This window comes from Amblyomma maculatum, chromosome 1, assembly GCF_055883805.1.
Source record: "Amblyomma maculatum isolate TAMU_Amacu chromosome 1, ASM5588380v1, whole genome shotgun sequence".
Lineage (NCBI taxonomy): Eukaryota > Metazoa > Arthropoda > Arachnida > Ixodida > Ixodidae > Amblyomma > Amblyomma maculatum.
In genome coordinates this window covers 153,107,447-153,129,176 of record NC_139344.1, presented here as the reverse complement: position 1 = coordinate 153,129,176, position 21,730 = coordinate 153,107,447, and the positions used below count along the sequence as shown (strand labels likewise).

At 45.4% G+C, this 21,730-nt stretch overlaps 1 protein-coding gene across 2 annotated transcripts in view; it reads left to right on the top strand.

Moving 5' to 3' along the window:
* Positions 1-21,730, top strand: part of Pkn (serine/threonine-protein kinase N) — a 149,557-nt gene that overhangs the window by 100,718 nt on the left and 27,109 nt on the right. For both annotated transcript variants that reach the window (XM_084589337.1, XM_084589338.1), the window contains exons 13-16: positions 302-519; positions 2,888-2,957; positions 11,028-11,207; positions 18,159-18,310. In XM_084589337.1, the coding sequence (XP_084445463.1) occupies positions 302-519; positions 2,888-2,957; positions 11,028-11,207; positions 18,159-18,310 (620 nt within the window). The remainder of the gene's footprint in view (positions 1-301; positions 520-2,887; positions 2,958-11,027; positions 11,208-18,158; positions 18,311-21,730) is intronic.

Here is a 21,730-nt window from a genome sequence, read left to right as displayed (position 1 = left end):
TTGATAAGATCTTTGCCTGCCTTTAGGCAGCTATTGTTGTATGCCCTTTACTGTACATTTTTTTTTTTACTTTTTTGTTCTATTTTTTCTGTTCCTTATGTTTGTTGGTTTTCCAGTAAAGTTTCATTTCATTTCAGCCAGTTTTTTAACGGCATTCTAGACATAGTGGGTTCCACTGCATTCAAGACTGTGTGGCTGAGCAGGTTTTGAAGCTTTCTCGCTTGTAGGATGTTTAATAAAGCACTCGTAAGAATTCTATTTATTTTGTCGAACTGAGATGGGGTGCAACACTTCTTTGCAGTCTGCGCTTGGGGAGTTTGACTTCTTGCAACAAGAGACATTGCCAGCACCTGTGGAGCAGAAGGCACAGCCAACATCCAGTTTAGTGGTTAGTGGCCATTCTCCAAGCCCTGAGCCTATAGTTGAGCTAGCTCCAGATGAAGAGGATGAAGTAAATAAGCTCGGGGAGCCATCACTAGCGACACCTGTTGCTGTTGCTGTAGTGGCGAATGTTGAAAGGTGAGCTACTTGTTCTGGCACTGCGAGCGTGCATAGATATACAGTCGAACCCGGATATATCGAATTTTGGTTATATCGAACTCGCGGAATATCCCCTTGAAAATCCCATGCAAAAGTATAGGAAAGCCGCGTCATATATCGAACTCAATTTCACCGATCGTTCGATATATCGAACTCCGCACCACGCACTGGAAAGTGGGCCTTCCCCAAAGATGATCGCATCACCCTTGGCCGTTTGCCGCGTGACGTTTTCAAGCCACGCTTGGAAGGAATGAGGGGACAGTTCGGCGATGTCTGCTCTGGGCAGCGCCGCGCCCATTCCCCAAAGGCACGCGCATCTGCAGTTATCGTTTCCCGCGCGCCAGCACATGACGTTTGCAAGCCATGTGCGTGGGTGTGCCCATTCTTTTGCCGAGCTATCTCTTTCCTTCAGCACGCGTTACGCATGCGCCAAGCCAGCTCAGCCCGTTTTCAGACAGACGTCGGACACTTTAACGTGTGTTGCGAACCCCCTGCGCGCGGCGGCTGACGTGGCTTTCTCTCTCTCTTTTTTTTTTTTTCTGCGAGAGTCGTCCATTTTTATTGGTGTGCTGTACGTGCGGCGTAGCATAAGATATGGCGGCTGCGGACGTTGAAAAGTGGCAAGGCTTTTTTTTTTTTTTTTTTTTTTTTTTTTTTTTTTTTTTTTTTTTTGGCGCGAGTCGTTTATCCTTGCATGTATGAATCAACGAAAGCACACGGTCAGCTGCTGCGGTCATGATGCCCGCTCCAAGCGCGGCGTGATAAATCGAACCAGGCTTGTGCAATCAAGCCATCACGGGCACTCTGCCAAGTTCGCTCCCCGTCACCGCAGGAGCTATCAAAAGATAAACGCGCCCTGACGTTATCGCTGCGCAGCATCTTGGCACGCTGCCAAGAAATGAGCTGTGGATGAGAGGACCGAAACGGAGTGACGCAGTGACGCGCACCATCGACATGCAAGCGAAAACGCTCACGATTTTTGATTTCTGCCGCGGTGACACAGAAACCTTGTTTTGAGCTGCCGCGCTGGCTCGAGCGGCGAGAGGGACGCAGTTCCAAGTTTGAAAATTTTCTCTTTGTCGCTGCCGCCTCGTCACTGAGATGCGCATGTGAGCGAGCTGGCCTTAACGCTTTTTTTTTTTTTTTCTTCGAATTCTCGGGTGCAAAAGATAAGGGTGAGTATATTATGCGAGTGGGTTGATGACGCGATAAATGCGGTATCGTTTTTTCGCATCGTAAGTGCCGTCACAAGCCGATTTCTGTATATCGAATTATCGATATATCGAACTATTTCGCGATCCCCTTCGAGTTCGATATATCCGGGTTCGACTGTATTACTGGAACTGGTTGAATTGGTTGCTGCATTTTAAACATTGTGGGATGCCCTGCACATAACACCCTTTATGTTTTTGTTTTCAAAGCTTGCTACTTTTGCTGATGCCATCTTTAGTCCAGTCTGAGTATTGCATTACATTACCTGTTTCTTTAATTTGCTTGTAAAGGTGCACTGCAGGCAACTTATATTCTAGTCTGAATAAAAATTAATTCTGTGGCTCTTTCTAATTATGTAAATGTTTGCACAGGAGCAGAAGATTCTTTTATTGCTGAAAAAGCTGATTTTTAAAATTTCCATGTTGCTAGATTTCCACTTGATTTTTTTTTTTTTCTTTCTGAGCAAGAACTTTTTGGAATTTGTAAAACCAGTACTCTTTCTAATGGTTGATCTTGGGAAAATGAAATTATTAGAGGCATTGGTTTTTTTGTTTTAGGCGTAATTTATGTGCTTTGTAGCATGAGATCTATGAGACAGGAAGTTGTGCCCAGCCTTCCGCTCTGGATTAACACCACTTCTTGGGCTAGTTGGTGCATACTTGAATTGGTGAAAAACTGCGCTGAACGAAACACTTTTTTCTTTCTTGTGGTGTGTTTCGTTCGTCGCAGTTTTTCACCAGTTCTTCCACTCTGGGTACACTTCAGACAAGAACATTGTAAGTTTACATTGTATTCTACAGTCGCCTCTATTTCATGGATCTCATAAATAGATTAAAATGAGCTTTCAAGTGAGAATGGGCTGTTAGAGGCTTATGAGTCGGGTGGAGGTCAGTTCCCCCTCCTCCCCAAAGAAAGAGCTTAGCATAAAAAACCATGCTAACCTTTTTTTTTTTTTTTTTTTTTTTTTTTTTTTTTTTTTCGGTGAGAACTTCAAGAAATACTTGTATCACATGAGACCAGCACTTCCAATAATTATCCATAAATCTACCCCTTGGTTGTGCATGGGAGACATTTTAAAACATCAGTTTGGGGACTCTTACTAAATAGCTTACTTTTGGCCCCCTACTTTTTCCAGTGCAAAAGGATCTCTGACCCTAGACCACTTTGAATTCATCAGTGTGCTTGGACGAGGACACTTTGGAAAGGTAATATAAGTTTTTTGTATTGCTTAAATTGACGTGTTGTGCAGACTTTTATACTAAGCAAAGTTTTAACAATGACAGCGTTAAGGGCCCTGTGTCCCTGAAAAGCCGGTGTTCACATTCTTGTTCTCCGTTGTAACACGAAAATCAATGACAGCATGTGGTGACTGCATGAAAACCTGCAATCATACTGTGCTGCTGCAGTACAGATGGTGTGCTATGCGTTAGGAAATTTGCAGAATGACCAGATGGTGATAAAGGCACTATTGCGTCTGCTCTCAAGGCAAAGCTTGAGCACCCCCTGATTTCTTTGTTGGGTGGTCTTTCTCATAATGTGGTAGTATAATTACGACTGCATGTTGCACATATACATGCGAAGTAATAGAGGCCCAAATTATGGGATTTGTGATTGAGTGAGTAGAAAAGTGCATGCACATATGCGAGTGAGGATTCGCAACGGGAGCTGTAAATGGGAGCCAATAACGCTGCCGCGTAATTCGGTCGTTCCAGCAACGGCGGCACTGCCGCGTGGCTTCGTTTCGCAGCAGCGAGCTGGTGACTGCAGTTCATGGCGCGGGCGACTACAGTGGTTGGAGTGAGAAAATGCGAGTAAACAAATCGGATATGTTTGCTGTTCCATGATGTACGAATCAATGAATTGTTCAACGAAGCAAGGGCATTATTCCTGCCACGAAGGAAAGGTACAAAAAGCAGTGATTACATATTCTGAGCTGGTTTGTAAGATGCTTTGAACTAACGACCGGCGTGTTAGCTAATAATGGCTTACTGCTGCTTATCTAAACGTCAAATCTCACACGAAAAATTCTGCAATGACAAGAAGCAGCCCCGCTTGTAAAGACACACTACAGTGCAGTCCAGTTATAATATCGAGAAAAGTGGAAAATTCGATTGTTATAACAGATTATCGTTGTATCTGGACCAGCAAAAAAAAAATAGCAATAAAGCACACACCCATGTATTTTCTCATGCATGTATGCTTGCCTACTTACCAGCGACGAGTAAATTGGATTGAACGATGCTAATCATCGTAAAGAGCACTGAACACTTTATTACAGGATACACCAATGGCGATAAAACAACTTATAAGCATACTTAAAAGTCGAGAATTCGCGCTCGCTTGACAATCGCTAAGCATCGCTTTGAGTAGCGCGTACAGTGGTGGCAGTCCTTTTTGTATGCACGAAAGCGATTAGCAACTAGATGAACAGCAGGACATCCTCAGCCTTGATAATCATTAAAAACGTGAAGTGTAAATGCCCATTATTTTTCACGCGGCTTCTAACTTTCAATCCCTGCTGTTTCATCTCGAAAGCTATCACGCCGTCGTCTTGGTCAGCACAATCTTTCACGGACATACAATCTGCAATCGGAGATGACGATACGGCTGCGAACAGGCGATTGCAATGATAGCGCTCTGAACGCAATGGCCCTCGCGGATTTGTCCACGTCGGTTCGTTTTCACCACATATGTCGAGTTTTCACGTCATTTTCTTTTTAGTGTTTTTTTTTTTTTTAATCAGGTATTCAAAGTTTTTGTAGAAAACGTCTACGAGGTGGCGATAAAGCTATTATTGTATCTAATATACTGCCAATAATCGATCTTTATACAGTCAAACCTCAATATAACGAACACGCATATTGCAGTAAAAGCTCGTTAATTCAAACTCAAAGGGGCCGAAAAAATTGTTCGAATTAAGCGGAGTTCGAATTAACAGTCGGGCACTAGAATGAGCGCCATCGTGGCCCATTGTGCTGGCCGAGCCCACATGTTGACTCATTACCATGAGTAAAGAGAGCTAGGCACTACTGCACGTTTACGGAGGGCGATTCCGATAATTTTTGCAATCGAGCCGCAACGGCGAATGAACGGGACTAATCAGTCAGTCATGCACTGCAAACAAGAACAGGAATGCATTTGTGTGAGTAGCGAGCTTCAAAACATGTTTATTTACACGGAAAAATAATCGGTAATGTGCGTTTGCTTGCGTTTCTTGTGCCGCGACTCCACAAGCATCGACTGCAGCTTGCCCAAGAGTTCCAGCGCAGGATCCGAATTCTCATCGGCGGAGAAGTATCGTGCAGCGAGATCAAGCGCCGACGCTACTTCACATGCACTAGGGCATGGCACCGGATCGTCGCCTTCGTCGTACTCTTCATCGCTTTCAGCCGTGTTCGCCACCCGTGAACCCTGTGGAGCACATGCAGCCGCGATTATATCCTCATCACTCAAGGGCCCAGATGTCTCCACACCGTTGTCAACGTCAACGTAGGCTTCAAAGGCGACACCCTCCCACAAAGCCGCGTAGCCACGGTCGAGCATGACGGAGTCATCATGAGACGAAGCCTCCGCTACCTTCGCGCTGCAAGCTTCTGGGGCGTCACCGAAGCCACACTTGCGGAAACAATTTTTGATAGTTTCCGGCTTGACGGTATTCCACGATGACGCCAGCATGTGGACAGCTCCAAGCAAATCGATGTCGTACGGCTTGCCACTGTCCAAACAAAAAAGAAGTCTCTCTAGGAGGTGGCGCCTGTATAGCGTTTTTAAGTTCTGAATAACTCCAAGATCCATAGGCTGGAGCACAGAAGTCGTGTTTTTAGGCAAAAATGCCAAGCGGATTGCTGTCAGTCCACTCACGTCACAATGAGCTGTACAGTTGTCCACGAACATGAGAACATTCCTGTTCTGTGCAGTGAATTTCCTGTCTAGCTTACGCAGCCATTCGGTGAAAATTTCTCATGTCATCCACGACTTTTTGTTTGCGGTGTAATCAACAGGAAGCGTCTTGATGCCTTTAAAACAGCGAGGCTTCTCTGCCTTGCCGATCACCAGCAAGCGGCACCGTTCCGTGCCCGTTGCATTTGCGCACATTATGACTGTGATTCTTTCTTTGCTTCTCTTTCCGCCAGCACAAGTGTCGCCTTTGTAAGTGACGGTCTTGTTGGGGAGCAATTTGAAATACAGCGCCGTCTCGTCAGCATTAAATACATCGCTGAGCGCATAATCAGCGAGGAGTTCCTTCAGTTCACTGGAGACCCACTGTTCACACGTTTCCTTGTCGACTTCAGCTGACTCCCCACAAACATTTCTAAATGTCAGCCCGTGACACGCCTTGAAACGCGACAGCCAGCCTTCCGACGCGCCGAACTCGCTGATGCCCATTTGGCTGGCAAAGACTGCAGCCTTCGCAGCAATTATGGGCCCGCTTAACGGAATGTTCTGGCTGCGAACTTCTTTTATCCATGCCATTACGGCACTCTCCACTTCGGGATGGGCCGACGTCCGTAGCCTTTTGCGAGAGGGCTCCATAACGTCTTTACGAAAGGCAGCACTGATCGATTCCTTGTTCCTGAGATACGTTGACAGCGTGCTCTTCTTGATGTCGTACTTTTTGGCTATATCCGTCTTGGTTAGGACACCACGTTCCACCTCACTCAAAATCTCCATTTTCGTCTTGAGGTCCTTTGCCGTGTATTTACCGCGGTTTGCCATGGCTGTCACAATCGATGAGTCGTCGCTAGCAAAGCGGTGAGGCAACGAAAACGGCAAAACTTTGAACACCGCGGCACGAACAAATGCACGACACCGATAACTGCGTTGTGCACACAACATGACCGCAGGACAAAAAGAAAAAAAGCTTGTCAAAAGCGCACCCAGCAACCGCGGTGCAGCCAAAACCTGCAACGGCTTGCGCCGGACCGTTGGTGTGATAGAGCCTGGCGGCACCTGGCAGCGAAAACCTGCTACGGCATGCACCGGAATGCTCGCTGTGACTGTCGAGTGCGCACCTCGTCTCGCGCGCGCGAGCAGATTTGAAAGATTTAGTTTTTTGTGTCCTTAGTAATCTTTCTGCGCATTGTACACAGTATGGGCCGACTTCTGTCTGCGAGGAGCTGTGTGAGCCACGGGCTCCTAGTTCGAATTAACCGTTGTGGATACTGGCATGTTCGAATTATCGGGCGTTTTCTCCTACTGAAATACATAGGGCCATGCCGGGACCCGAGCGTCAGTTCGAATTAACCGAGTTCGAATTAACGAGGTTTTACTGTACGAATTATTGAATATATCGAACTCTTCCGAAATTATTTTGTCAAATACATGTATTTTTAACTTCCCATAGCGAACGTGGTTCGGCATAAAACGGATATTACAAACTTCGCGACGCCAAGCACTACCTCACTTTAATAGCAGGAGGCAGGCTTCGTTGCACTACATCTGTGTTGTGCGGCGCAGCAAACGTTCAGGACCACCTCCAGATGCCACGACGGCATTGGGAGTTGACAGCCAAAGAAATCTATGGCCTCCGAGATCACCTCCGTGCGCCTGTTTGTGCGCGTGGAGGTGATCTCAGGAGGCCATAAGAAATCGTTCGAATCTCACAATCGCTGACAGCGCGGCAGCGGCGCGATCGAATGTTGCTTTTGCTTTTTTGGTTTTTACGTCTTTCGCGTTTTTAGTGTTAGCAGCGGCGTCGCAGCGTGGCCATCGTAGCGTTCGGCGGAGGCTGCGTCGGTCGTCGTGTCGAGTGTGGTGTGCGTAGTGCTTTGATGGCAGTGAACATGAAAAAAAGAGCAGCACTGACGTTAAAGACCAAGCTCAAGATAAAATCAGGGCCTTCAAGGCAGCTTACAAGAGGAGACTGATTGACACACTTCTCGTAAAGCTTCTTATGAAGCAGGACTTGAAGATCGACTTGCTGGGAGCATTGAAGCGGCATCGGACAGAGTGAAAGGCAAAACGATTGCCAACTGCTTTCGGCACGCAGGTTTTGTTCCAGCAGAGGCCCGTGCATAAAGTGACGAGGGGGACGATCCCGACGAAGCAGAAGCAGAGCTCCGCGAGCTCGATGAGCCTGGAACACTTTTTCGCGTTTTGTTGGTGACATGTCAGCAACAGTGACTGTAGAGGACTTTGTAGGTGGCGACGACATCGCGGCGACCACGGCTGTACTGACGGACGCCGAAATCGCTGTGGAAGTTTCTGAACATCCCGCAGACGAAGCTCAGGCTGACCCTGCAGACGATGAGAACATTCCGACTTCACAAGAAAATGGCTATTAATCGAAAAAAAATGCAGTTAAAATATTTGTATTTTCAATATTGTGTTTCACTATCTGCGTTTTAGGCGTAAAAAATCAGTTTGTGCTAATATAGCCAATATTGCACGACAGTTAGCCACATTGGAGCCACTCGGCTCTGAAGCCAACTCGAGCCGATTCAGTCCAATTCGATATTGGCGCTTTGTTATGGTGGGTGACGGCATAGCATGTTGCCGTTGATTCTGCACCTGACTTGTTTTTGCTGAAGCATCCGACTACAAAGCAAATGTCTGGGAAAAGCAAATTTCAAGGGGCGTGGCTTCACAACGACGCTTACAAAGACTAGATTGCACCAGATACAACTAGTGAGCACCGCGCAAGATGCAGGCCTTGCTGCAAGACCTTCGATGTCACCACCATGGTCGAGTCGGTGTTAAAGAGCCTAATGAAAAGTACTGAGCATGCTGGCGTCATATAGTTAGCAGCCAATAGCTCGGTGCAGAAGTATTTAGTTCCAAATACGAGCTAACAGTCAGCCGTCGCGCTTCCTTCGCAATCGGGAAAGCTCGACGATGCTTACAAGTCACACGAGCTCTTGACGAACGCAGAGATTTTGTGGACTTCGAAGGTTGTCACATCGCATTTCTCCTATCGGTCATCATTAGAAGCAGCCCAGCTATTCCAGCATATGTTCCCTTACAGTGACGCGGCCAAAGCATTTTCTTGCGGAGAGCAAAAAATGTGCCTACGTGACATGCCATGGTCTGAGGCCCTTCTTTTTGTCTGCTTTGCAGCGGGAGATAAGATTGTGATTACTACGTGGTACTCTTCGACGAGTCCACGAACGACTATCTCCAGCGGAAACAATTGGATGTTCACATCCCTTTTTGGAATTCGTCTCACAAGGTGGCAACGAGGTACTATACCTCAGTGTTTATAGGACACTCGACATCCGAGGACAGCTGCTGAGTGCGGCTTTCCCTCTTGAGAAAATTCTTCAGATTTCAATGGATGGTCCCAGTGTTGACCTTAAGTTACTCAAGAATTTCCAAGAGCACCTGCATCAAGCATACTAAGTTCGATGCCTGGACATTGGGACCTGTGGACATTAGGACCTGTGGACATTAGGACCTGTGGCCTCCCCACCATGCACAACACCTACAAGGCAGGTGTTACAGCAAGTGGGGAGTTGCCTGTCTGCTCTCCAGTGTGAGCACACTTTTCCATGGTTCTCCTGCAAGGAGGGAATACTTCTCAGCAGTTATCGGTCAGGATACTTTTCCCTTGAACTTTGTTGCCCACCGGTGGTTGGAGAATGTCCCTGGGATAGAGAGAGCCTTGCTATTGTGGTGTGATATTAAGAAACTTATTGCAGCTGCAAGGAAGAACCCTCCTTCCCCAAATGTGGGTTATTTCACAACTTGTGTGAGTTTGCCAGTGATGTCTTACTGCTAGCAAAGCTTCAGTTTACACTGGGTGTGGCCATGACCCTCAAGCCATTCCTCACTGAGTACCAAACGGGTCAGCCCATGGTGTTCCTTCTTGCGAGGGAAACTGTAGTCTGGAAGTTACTGACGAAGTTTCTGAAGTGCTCGGTCTTGTCTTCAGCAAAAGGAGTCGCTGGTCTGCCGACGATGAACATTGAAAGCACCAAGAACCACACTCCTCTTGAAAAGGTGGATGTAGGCCATGCTACTTAACAGACTGTCAGGAAAACTAAAGCAAACCAGAAGGACGTGTTCCAGTTCCGCGTGGAATGCAAACACTTCTTGATCAGTGTGACAAAGAAGGTGCTTGAGAGAAGTTCACTTAAATTCTCAATCGTTAGGAGTTTGTCCTCTCTGGACACACGACAAATGTGTACTAAACCAGACGAGTGCCTGGCCGGCTTCAGAAGTGTGTTAAGTGTCCTCATTACAGCAGGCAGAATGTATGAGCACCAAAGAGACAGTGTACTGGGGGAGTACACCGAGTCCCTGCAGGAAGAGATGGATAACCTGCGAATGTTTAAGAAGAATGTACAGGTTGGATGAGTTGTCTGAGCTGATGAAGTTTAATTCATCATATGGGGAACACTAAGTTTTTGCTTGTGCTCAGCTATGGGCAGGCCACTGTGGAACGAGGGTTTAGTGTGAATCGCCAGGTTGCTGTAGAAAACCTAAAGGACCTCTCGTATATTTCGCAGCATATTGTATGCGACGCTGTGGACAATGCAGGAGGCGTTCTTAATGTCCCTATTACAAAATATCTAAGGACTGCTTTATCAGCTGCCTGGTAGCAGTATGCTGCACACCTGGAGGCAGTAAAAAAAAAAAAGCAATGTGATGTCAGGGAATCACAAGAGGCGCTGCATCGACAAAGAGATCGACGCGATGAAAAAAAAAAAAAAAAAAAAAAACGAGTCAACAGTAACTTACTTCCAGGTTCAGCAGATACGTATTTTGAAAAGGCAGAGGCAGCTAATGATCTGAAGTACATTGTCAGACCCAGTAAGAAGGCTGCACGAAGCAAGACTGAGGAACTGTGTAGCCTCAACGAGAAGATTCAGGAAAACCGGCAGGAGCTCCCCTGAAGTTGCCATTATTAGTTCTGCAGAATGGATTACTCTTCGACTTTGGCGCAATGCATTGCAAGGTGTTTTTCAAGATCGAACGTTAATTATATTGGCTTAGCGCAATACTGGCTTTATTATGTTGGCTTAGTGCAATACAAGCAGTTCCTTGAAATGTTTCTTTTTCGATTTTGTTCAAGTAAAATTGGTGCCTAATATTGAAAACTTATGCATCTAGCATTATGTTGATTCCTTGAAAATACTCCAACTGGGCCTTGAAATTTCTTGAATATCCTTGAATTTGTACGAATCATGGGTAATCATATCTTCCAGTGAATATTTTCAGTCAGATTTCTTGAAAAAAGAATTGCAAAAAGGGAAAGGATAATAAATTGATTTTTTAAAACCAATTTTCAGTCCATTGAGCTCTTTATGTAATGTGACTTTATTTTTGGTGCGCAGGTGATCCTGAGCAAGCACAAGGCTACTGGCCAGTACTTCGCTATTAAGGCTTTGAAGAAGGGGGACATTGTGGCCCGAGATGAGCTAGAAAGCCTTATGGCAGAGAAGCGCATCTTTGAAGTGGCAAACTCTGTCCAGCACCCATTCCTTGTGAACCTTTTTGCTTGCTTCCAAACTACGGTAAGTAAGAGCCAGAGGAGCATAATAATGAAATGCACGGTGCCTAGCCACGCATTCGTGCTGATGTACAGCTCTTTCTGACCCTGGTGCAGCCAGGCATCCTCGTTTCAGCTGCATTTGTGCAGTCTCATGGCAGGTATGTTTTCAGTGTAATCTGTGTTGAGTACAAAATAAGAGTGGCAGGAAGCAGTGCCAACTATGTTGCTTCATCTCGTTTAGCACTGTTTTTGAGTGTGAATTGGTGAGAGTTGGTATGATATAATGCTGCAAAAACAAAATCTGAAGTAGCTGCTTAGTTTGCAACAAAATCGCACTGGTGGCTCTACCATAGAGCATTTTGAAGGCAGAGGGGGCAATGAACTCCGGCCAAAGTAAATTTGCCAAGGGCAGCAACGTCGGGTTCCTCAGAGTAGAACTCTGACTTAGTTCAGCCGGATTTTAGAGTAATATGCCTCAGTTTAAATTGGTCAGCATGGGAAGTTATATTTTGAAAAACAATGCATTGCAACTACACTGAATCTCATTGGTACGATTCTTGCGTTAATTGAAAATTAAAGCGTATTATCTGAAAATCGTGTTAGTCAAAACAGGCCTCAAAAAGTCATTAATGAACATACAGTTGAACCTCGCTGTAACGAACACTGATATAGCGAATTACCGGATAAAACGAACTAAAATCACTTTGGTTGGTCTATGCTTTATTTCTGTGGGAGTTCTTTCTGTATTATGAAACAAACAATTCAAAATTGACGCTTGATCGGTTATAATAAAGCAGTTTTTCTTTTTTTCTTGCATTCAAACTGCAAAAAATTCGTAAAGGAGCCGGAAAAAACTTCAAGAAACTCAATTTTTCAATCGTTCTAATTGTCCGCTCCAGAAGTGTGTTTAAATTGCTCGTGTGCTGCACCATCTAGCGGCAGCAACAAAAACTAGCAGCAATGGCCCATGGCCTCTAAGATCTCCGCTCCGCACACAGTAATCACGGAGGCCATGAACGGCATTGTTGGACCCGCTGCCGCTCAATTTCAGCCATGCAACTGCTGACAGACATGTGACTGGCATGTGATCACCATTGCCTCGACATGCCGCGAGCCCCTGCCGTGCTTCTGCCACTCTGACCGACCCGTGCATGCGCTGCATTCCGAGAGTTTGTTGGCTCTGTCGCACAGAAACTGCAACGCAGAAGCGCGAAGCTCTAAACAGTGCAAAGGCCGCCGACATGGACACGATTTCGCTGTTTTTTAAATAAATCTGTTCATGCGTGGAGGCAGCATCCCTGCCTGAGTATTCATTTTTGCTCTCCAACACAGAACGAAAGGCAAAATTTAATGTTTATACGAAGCTTCTAATTAAAAATTCTGCATTTTCGCACCTTTGTATTGTTCATAATACAGTAGAACCTCCGTGATGCGGATTTCACGGGGTCACGAAAAAATTCGTATCATCAATACGAACGAAAATAAATATGCAGAAGCATAGGAAAGCCAGTCGCGCATATCTGTTTACATCTGAGAAGGTTTATTACGGTGGCGCAGTCACAGCTCGCCACTCGCGGCACACACAGTGCCACAGTCTATCGTGACGTCGGCGATGTGCAGGCCGCGTGCCTCCGCAGACTTCTCGTGGCGCGTACAGCACGAGACGATGACGTTCCAGCCGCGTGGCGCTGCATACTGCTTGCGATGTGTACAGCGCGACTGAAGTCTGCAATGTGTGGCCCGTGCGCGCCCGCCGCGTGCGCTGCCAACTACTACTAAAGGCCGTGCGCCGCTGCAAGCCTTTCGCGGCATGGAAAACGATTGCAATGATGGTGATGTGCAGTCCACCCACCTCCGCGTACTTCTCGCGGCACGTGCAGAATGAATGGGGATGACATGCGGGCCGTGCGGCGCCGCAAACTGCTCGTGGATCACTATTGTGGAGCCAACGATGTCCAGTCTGTGCTCACCCGCCGCGTGCGCCGCCGCCAGCTACGGTGGTTGCGACGTCTGTGGTTTGTGGACCACGCGCCGCTGAAAGCTTTTTGCGGCGTGAGCCTGACAGAAAATCACGATGTCAGCAGGGTGCGGACTACACGTCACCGTAAACTGCTCGCGATGCGTACATACAGTGCGGCTGGCGATCGCAGAGTCAACGATGTGCAGGCAGTGCATAGTGCTCAAGGTTGCAGTCGCAGTTCGTATTGTCCGTAGTGGCACGGGAGAGTGCTCGGACCATCCGAAATTTTGCACATTGTACACAATGCACTTTGGCCGAGGAATTTCGCAAATTCGTATCATCCCTAACTTTCTATCAACCGGATTCGTGTCACTGAGATTTTACTGTAGTGCCCAGTTTGTTTCATTTTATTAGCAGACTTATTTGAAGGAATTTGGGCGCGTGCTTTTAAATCGAATACCTGATATAACGAACAAATTTTTGTGCCTCGTACTACTTCGTTATAGGGAGATTCATCTTTACTTGGCACAAAACTTGCTTTTATACTTCTAAATAATCGGTCATTTCTTGCTGGAAATTTTGCTTTTTTTGTGTCGAGAAGCAAGGTTCTCTGAAACTCTGTAGAAATGAGCCTAAAACTTGGCACTCTGCCAACTTCGCCTCAAATTTGGAGCTCTGCCAACTTCCTTGGGAGGGTCACATTGGTCACACCTGCAGATCTCCTCGAAAGATAAACACACCCAGGTTTTATCCACAGGAGTAGCGTGCCCAGCATCTTCAGCACATTGTCAAGCTTCGGCAAAGGCTTCTTCTTCAAAAAAAATAAATTCTCTACTGTGAAAATGAGGAGATTGACACCAATACAAATCGATGAGTTTTTAAAGCTGCTCAGTAAATAAAGTGTTTATATATGCTTTCCGGATACTTTTTCGGCCCTTTGAGGGTCCTAAATATTCGTCGGCAACTGTTCTCAGTGTGGGATTCTGTGATCAGAATCAGAATTTATTCAATGCAATGACGAACACAAGGATTTGGTAAATACAGGAGGAGGTCCCAAAGCCAATGGCTGCACAGGGGACCTCCTTTTACAAGTATGCAAAACAAAAATGATTCATTACAAACAACAGCGTGTGAAAAACTGCAACTTTTATGTAATATAAATGTAGAACACAAAGAAATACAAGATGTTGTAAATATTAACAGAACATAAATTGGGAACATGTTTATAAATGTAAAACAGAGGAAACAATTGAATGTGGGATAAGTATTTCTTATCAATGAAAAAAAAAAAAAACATATTTAGCGCGATAGCAGAAAAGTACGAAAACAACGCTTAAAAGCATGAATGTTAGATGATTGCTTTATTGTGAATGGTAATGAATTCCACAAAAATGAGGCAGGGAAATTTACTGTGGATTTGCCGTAATTGGTTCTGGGTTTTGGGAGTAAGAAATTGTTTTGGCATGAAAACCGAGTGAAACTACGTCGCGGGAACTGGGTACTGTTAATTATTGAAATGGGAAGTGATCCATTTATGAAATTAAATATGAGGATGCCAATAGAATAATGAAACATGGATGACACTCCAAGGATGTTATGAGCTTGTAGTAAGGGCGCAGCACTGCACAAATGGCTATTAGAAGTAATGATGCGAATGGCTTGATTTTGTATGTGTTGTAGCGGTGTCATGTGTGTTCTGTATGTATTACCCCAAGAAGAAATACAATAGTTAATTTGGCTATGGATGAAAGCATAGTAGAGTGAAATGCCCGTGTGTAAATTGAAGTAATTTCGCACCTTGATGAGCACCCTTATGCCGTATGCTGTTTTCTTTAAAAGGGAGGATATATGTCTGTTAAATTTTAAGTGACAATCAAGATCTATGCCAAGAAACATCGCATGATCAGTGGCAAAAAGTATGTGAGAGTTAAGAGAAATATGTAGAGATGCAGGAATAGTCTTGTGAGGAGATGAGAAGATGACAAAGCTAGATTTAGATGCATTAATTGTAAGCATGTTGTTTCGACACCGTGTTGCTAGGTTTACTGCATCGGTATTCAATTTACGTGTTAAAGATTCTATGCACGTGTCAGATGCTAGTATAGTAGTATCATCGGCGTATAATATACATTCAGAAGATTTAGGGCACGAGGGCAGATCATTAATGTATATTAGAAAAAGAAGTGGTCCTAGGATGGAACCCTGGGGAACGCCAACATTAGTAGTCTTCGGTGTAGAGTAAGTATCAGATATGCAAACTGCTTGGATTTGGTTAAGTAGGTAGCTGCGGATAAATGTTAGTGCAGGACCAGGTACTCCAAGGGAATTTAATTGATCAAAAAGTGTGTTGTGATTAATTGAATCAAATGCCTTCGACAGATCAATGAATAATGCGCCAGCTAATTGACCACAATCAATGGTATTTTTAATTTTATCTGGTAAAGAAATTAAGGCTAATTCAGTTGAAAAATCCGACCTGAAGCCGAACTGATTAGAAGATATGATGTTAAATTTTGCGAGGTAATTTTCCAGACGGACGACGAACAGCTTTTCAGTGACTTTGCTAAAAAAGGAAAGAATAGCAATGAGACGATAGTTGCTTGTTAGGCGCCTGTCACCTTTTTTAAAGACTGGAATTAGTTTGGCTTTTTTTAGCGCGCTAGGGAAGATACCTGTCTTGAAGAATAAGTTGACGATGTAAGAAAACACATTGCAAATCAGAGAAGATATTAGCTTGATATGAAAAGAATGGAAGTTGTCAAGGCCTGGGCTTGCATCTTTCTGATTCTTAATGACAGTGCACACCTCATCAGGGGAAACCGGGAAAAGAAAAAAACTATGAGGTAGACTGGGGTACACGTGAATGGGGTGAGTAACGTGAGGCTGATCGATGACAAATGAATCAATGAAAGCATTCGCAATGTCACGAATATCACGGCAAATATGCGTGTCTGTTTGGACTTCTTTTATTGAAGCCGTAGTAGGAGTTCTATTTAAGAATGAATGGATCACTTTCCATTGTTTTTTAGAATCTCTACCAGCTTGATTTATTTCAGATTCATAATATTTTTTCTTAGCGGTTTTGAGTAGCCTGCCGAGTACATTGCTGTAAGTTTTATAACTTGTCCGTAAATTAATATTAAATGGCTGCTTCTTAGTCTTTTTATACAGGTTATCCTTTTTCCGTAGACATTTCGAGAGACTGCCAGTTAACCATGGGTTGAAAGGGTTGTAATACCTTTTTCTGCAATATGTCACTGTTGTAGATGATGTATCAAGAACTTTAGCAAGTGTAGCAGTGAATGCTTCATAAGCCATTTCAGGGTCATCTATTAAAGTAATTGGTAACCAATCTGTGTTAGCAATTCGTTCGTAAAATAGTGAGGAATTCAAGCGTTTCTTAGTAACCTTCACGTGACCATCAACGGGGGTAGATGTTGTTCGCACAAAAATAGGATGATGATCAGTTATTTCAACTTGACTACGCCAGCAGCGGGGGAAGTAATTAAGTTAGACAGCACATGATCAATAAGTGAACTGTTTCCGATATTAGGGCATCTTGTAGGTACGTTTAAAAGGCATTCGAAGCCATGACCATTAAAGCAATTATTGTATTCATGATATGAAGGCGTGGAAGCATCTAGAAGGTTTATGTTAATGTCACCCATGATAATGACATTTTTTTGTTCCAGAGACAGCTTATTTAAAATTTATTCGAATGCCAAGCAGAATTCAGTAACGGACGATGAAGGAGGTCGATATAAGCAACCGTTGATAATGTTTCTTGAATCTTGTGACACAAACGACTTATCAAGCTCAATCCATACAGACTCGCAATTAGACGTGTTGATTGACAAGTCCGAGCGTCTGAGATAATGGAACTTAGATGATATGAAAATAGCAGCACCACCATGGTTACTATCCCCTCGATGACAGTATTCGGCTGAGTAAGACGGAAAAGAATGCAAGTTTTGGTCGCTGGAGCTTAGCCATGTTTCACTGATACAGATAATCGAAAAATTGTGATGAATCGACGATAGGAAACTAGAAATGTCATCAGAATGTTTGCAAAGGCTATGCGCATTAAAATGAATAAATGAACGGCACGGGATAGAAAGAAAAGCTTCAAGCTGAGAAGGTGAAAAGTAAGTCGTTGCAAAAAACAAAGACGATTACTTAGTATTAATAGGCAACATTTGGTTTTAATTTTTAATCGCCTGTTCTGGCCTGTCACTAACTGCAGGGATACAGTTGAGCGCATGTACAGTCGTGAGCAAAAGTGGTATACAACACTCCGCCTGTGACAGAGCTCGAGAAAATTCCATCGAAATTCCATTAAGTCAAAGCGTAAGTGACAGCGACACCGACACATGCTTGTGCATAAAATGGGGCACCATCACCATTGTCTCGATCTTAGATAGCTGCTGCTAGGTGAAGTTGGCATGCAGTTTTCTCGACCTCTGCCATCGGCTCAGTGTTGTATACCACTTTTGCTCATGACTGTACACCAAGTATTCAATTCCTGAGGCAAGCATGCACAGCTTCTTGAAACTTGTGCCAGTTGTGACTTGGTGGGAAATGCTGGTCTCTCACACATTTTTCTACGACTCTTACTTGTCTTCTGCCTGATACATTTGCTCTTGTTATAATAGCCATGTTAATGTAATACAGTCAGTGATGATCTCGTCATTAGTGTTCTAACAACTATGCAGTGGCCGTGTACAGAGCAGAATTCTTGTAAAGCTGGAGAATGGCTAGAAGGATGAAAATGGGTAGGAAAGTTTTCTACCGTGGGGTCTTAACTGGCAGTCAAAATGCTAGCAGCTTGAAACATGGTGCTCCGAGATTTTTGAAGGGTGTTTACATTGCTGCTGTTTGTGGAAATGCAGTGTGAAATTATCGGTGGAGGCTACTAATCATGTATTTGTGGCTCTTGCAAAGCCGACTTCATTCTGATCTTGACAGCTTGCTGCACTAGATGGTGAGAGTAACATTTTTTTTCCTCTTTTTCAGAATCATGTGTGCTTTGTGATGGAATATGCTTGTGGTGGGGACCTGATGATGCACATCCACACCGACATTTTTCCAGAGCCGAGGGCTGCTTTTTATGCTGCCTGTGTTGTTCTGGGATTGCAGTTTCTTCATGAAAACCGCATCATATATAGGCAAGGAAAATTTCATTTGGTGCAGATAGCATTTTTGCCCTTTCAGTGAGCAGAGTTGTGAAAATATGAGATGAATCTACAGTTACATACTGTTATATCAATGTCTAAGCCAGGTATAGTAAACTTGTAGGGAAAAAAAAAAACATAAGTGCTAAGTATAGGAAAGGGAATTTTTGCAGCAAGGAAGGACTTTCAAGTGAGGATGGAAAAACAAAGCTTGCATTGTCCAAGTAGCCTGTACATAACAAAGTGAAATGTCGTTAATTCGACCTCCGAGGGACCAGGGAAAATGTTCAAATTATTCTATGACCCCAAAAAAACTTGGAAGCAGTTTGCATCTCGGTAGTTTTATCCAGCGAACACACCTGAAGTATGGTTGTCTAGTGTATGAGACGAAAACTAAGTGGCAATCACCAATTTTTGAGGCTTTGTCAAGTGCTTTGCTTTATGCATGCAGTCTGGAATATTGAACTGCTCCATAAGTACCTCTGGGGCTGTTTTCACAATGCGATGCAGTAGTAGTGGTGCCTTGCCACAAGTTGCCCCGTCACGTTTTTAGGATGCTTCACTGCCCGGACAGGGGAGCATCCTCAAAAGGGGACCGTTTAGTGCAGAGAGAAATGTGCACAGGCGTTAGAATGGTGTGACGTTATCGCATAATACAGTAGCCGACGGGTAATTCGGACTCCAATAATTCGGACTTGTAGGATATTTCGGACTTCAGTGAGGCACCGTCAGTCACCCCATAGAAGCGCATACATATTCGCGACGGATATTTCGGACTTTAAAAGTCCGAAAGTTCGATTTTTCGGACTAATTTCAGTCCCCTGCAGGCCAAAATCTGCCATCTTATCGGCTTTTCGCCGGCGCAACAAGCGCCATCTTGGATTGAGGTGGATTGGCTCTGCAGTTGGATTGGCTTGACATGGTTTCGGTGCCCCATTTTTGCCAGGAGAGGCCCCTGCAATCTCTGCCACTTCGAGGTGGCAGTCGGATTGTCATCGCCGTCAACCTGCTTTTGTCGCCAACGCTGACGCGGGCAGCTATCTCTTTGTGTTTTGTCTCATACGTCCGCCGTGTTGTCACACGAGTTTCTCCGACCGCATCAACCGAGTGGCGCGCCGTCAATCCTTTGGCCGTTTTGTGATTGCGTCCGGCGGTTCCACCGCTCTGAACGAAAAGTGCCTCATTTTTGCGTGTTTGACGAGCGGTGTGGTGCGCACTCGGGCTGTGGACATGGCCCCGCCGGTGCTGCCGGGTCCGTCAAAGAAGCGTGGGAGCTATTCTACCATGACCCTTGAGAAAAAGGCAGCGATCATAAAGCTAGTGCTGAGTGGGCGAACGCAAGCTGACGTGGCCAAGGAGTTCGCACTGTCGAAGCAAACTATTTCGGATTACGTGAAAAATAAGGAGAAGATTTTTTCCGCCTTTGAGGCGTCCCACAGCAGCAGCCAGAAGAGTGACAGGAAAGGCGACCACCCCGAATTGGAGAAGGCCTTGCTACTCTGGCTTAAAGCTGCTTTAGCGAAAAACCTTCCAGTGTCGGGCGACACGTTGAAGGAAAAGGCAGAGACCCTGGCCGTGAAAATGAGAATTGAAAAATTCAAGTTCACGGACGGATGGCTCCGCGGTTTCAAGAAGAGACACGGTGTGTCTTTTAAGAAGATGTGCGGGGAGAGCGGAGCCGCCAACCCAGCCACGGTAGCAGACTACCGTCAGACGAAGTTGAAGCCCTTGTTGAGCCAGTACAGCCCGGAGGACACCTTCAACTGTGACGAGACCGGCCTCTTCTTCAAGATGTTGCCTGACCGCACCCTCTCTTTTTCGGGTGACTCCTGTTCAGGGGGCCGCCACAGCAAGGAAAGGATAACAGTAATGGTAGGTGCAAATGCCACTGAGAAGCTGCCACTTCTTGTGATAGGCCAATCCAAAAATCCTAGGTGTTTTAAGGGCGCGAAGAACCTTCCCGTGTGGTACTGCAGCAACTCCAAGGCATGGATCACTCATGCTTTGTTTGAAGATTACGTGCGTCGACTCGGCCGAAGTTTCGAGCGGCAGGGGCGACAAGTTATTATTTTTGTTGATAACTGCGCGGCTCACGGCACCTTCGACAACCTGAAAGCCATTCGGCTCGAATACCTGCCACCAAACACCACCAGCGTACTCCAACCAATGGACCAGGGGGTGATCAAAAACCTTAAGGTGCATTATCAGACCCGTCTTCTGCGGCGCACAGTCCTTTGTTTTGACAACGGGAAAAAGTACGCCACGGATCTTTTTGCAGCGGTTAGCATGCTGGCTGACGCGTGGAAGGCAGTGAGAGCGGAAACAATTGCTAATTGCTTCAGGCACGCTGGATTCTCCGCCGATGAAGTCGATGACGTAGAAGACTGGAACGATTCTGAGGATTTGACTGCAGACAGTGTGAAGACCTCATCGTTGACCTTTGCGGGAACGGAATGGACATTCCAACGGGCTCCACGTTCCTCGAGTTTGTTGAAGTGGACGACGGCCTCGATATGTGTGCGGACCTCACGGACGACGAACTTGTACGCCAGGTTCTCCAACCTGAAGACGAGTCGGACTCCGACGATGACTCGGGCGGCCTACCACAGCCATCGCTTGCACAAATTACGAACGCTGTGAACTTGCTGTCTAGCGTGTACAGCGAAACGACAACTTTGGCACAAGTACAAGCGCAAATCGTCGCCAGCAAAAGAAATTTGCCGCAAGGTAAAATCGGCGACTTTTTTAAGCAGATTTCCTCTGAATAAAGTGATTTTTTGTGCTTCACGGATTTTTCGGACTGTTCGATTATTCGGACCATTTTTCGGGTCCCTTCAAGTCCGAAAAAACGGTCGGCGACTGTACAGCTAAAAGACCAGTGATGCGCAAAGCGGCATCCAAAACAATGTGATTGGCCTATGCATACGCCCAATAGTGGTTGGTGGCAGGATGGCTTGGATTTTCTTAAAGGTATTGAGAAAACAAAATTTGCGGCTGTAAAAGGCATTTTTTGGTCTTCCCCTGTATTTGAGGTCACCTACAGTCAAGTATTGGACACAACAAACGCTTAGAATTTATTCTTGTTCACCTCCAAAGCATTGTCAAATGCTGTCTCTATCATGATCGAGACACATCACTAGTGCGGTAATCAGTGGCGTATTTAGCTGGGAATGATGTCAGTGAATACTAGTGACGTCACAACACAATGCCGTGACATACTATCAACAGCACCTCGATGCACGGCGTCGGCCAACTGCTGCATTGGTTGAGCGGCAGGCACCGTCGCTGATGCATCAGCATCATGTCACTGCACCGGGGTGGCCTGGCGTCCGGCATATGGCCGATGAATCACCTCGGCATTAAGTCGGTATTGTCATAAGGCTGCGTTGCCACCAAAATGGGGAGAGATGGTAA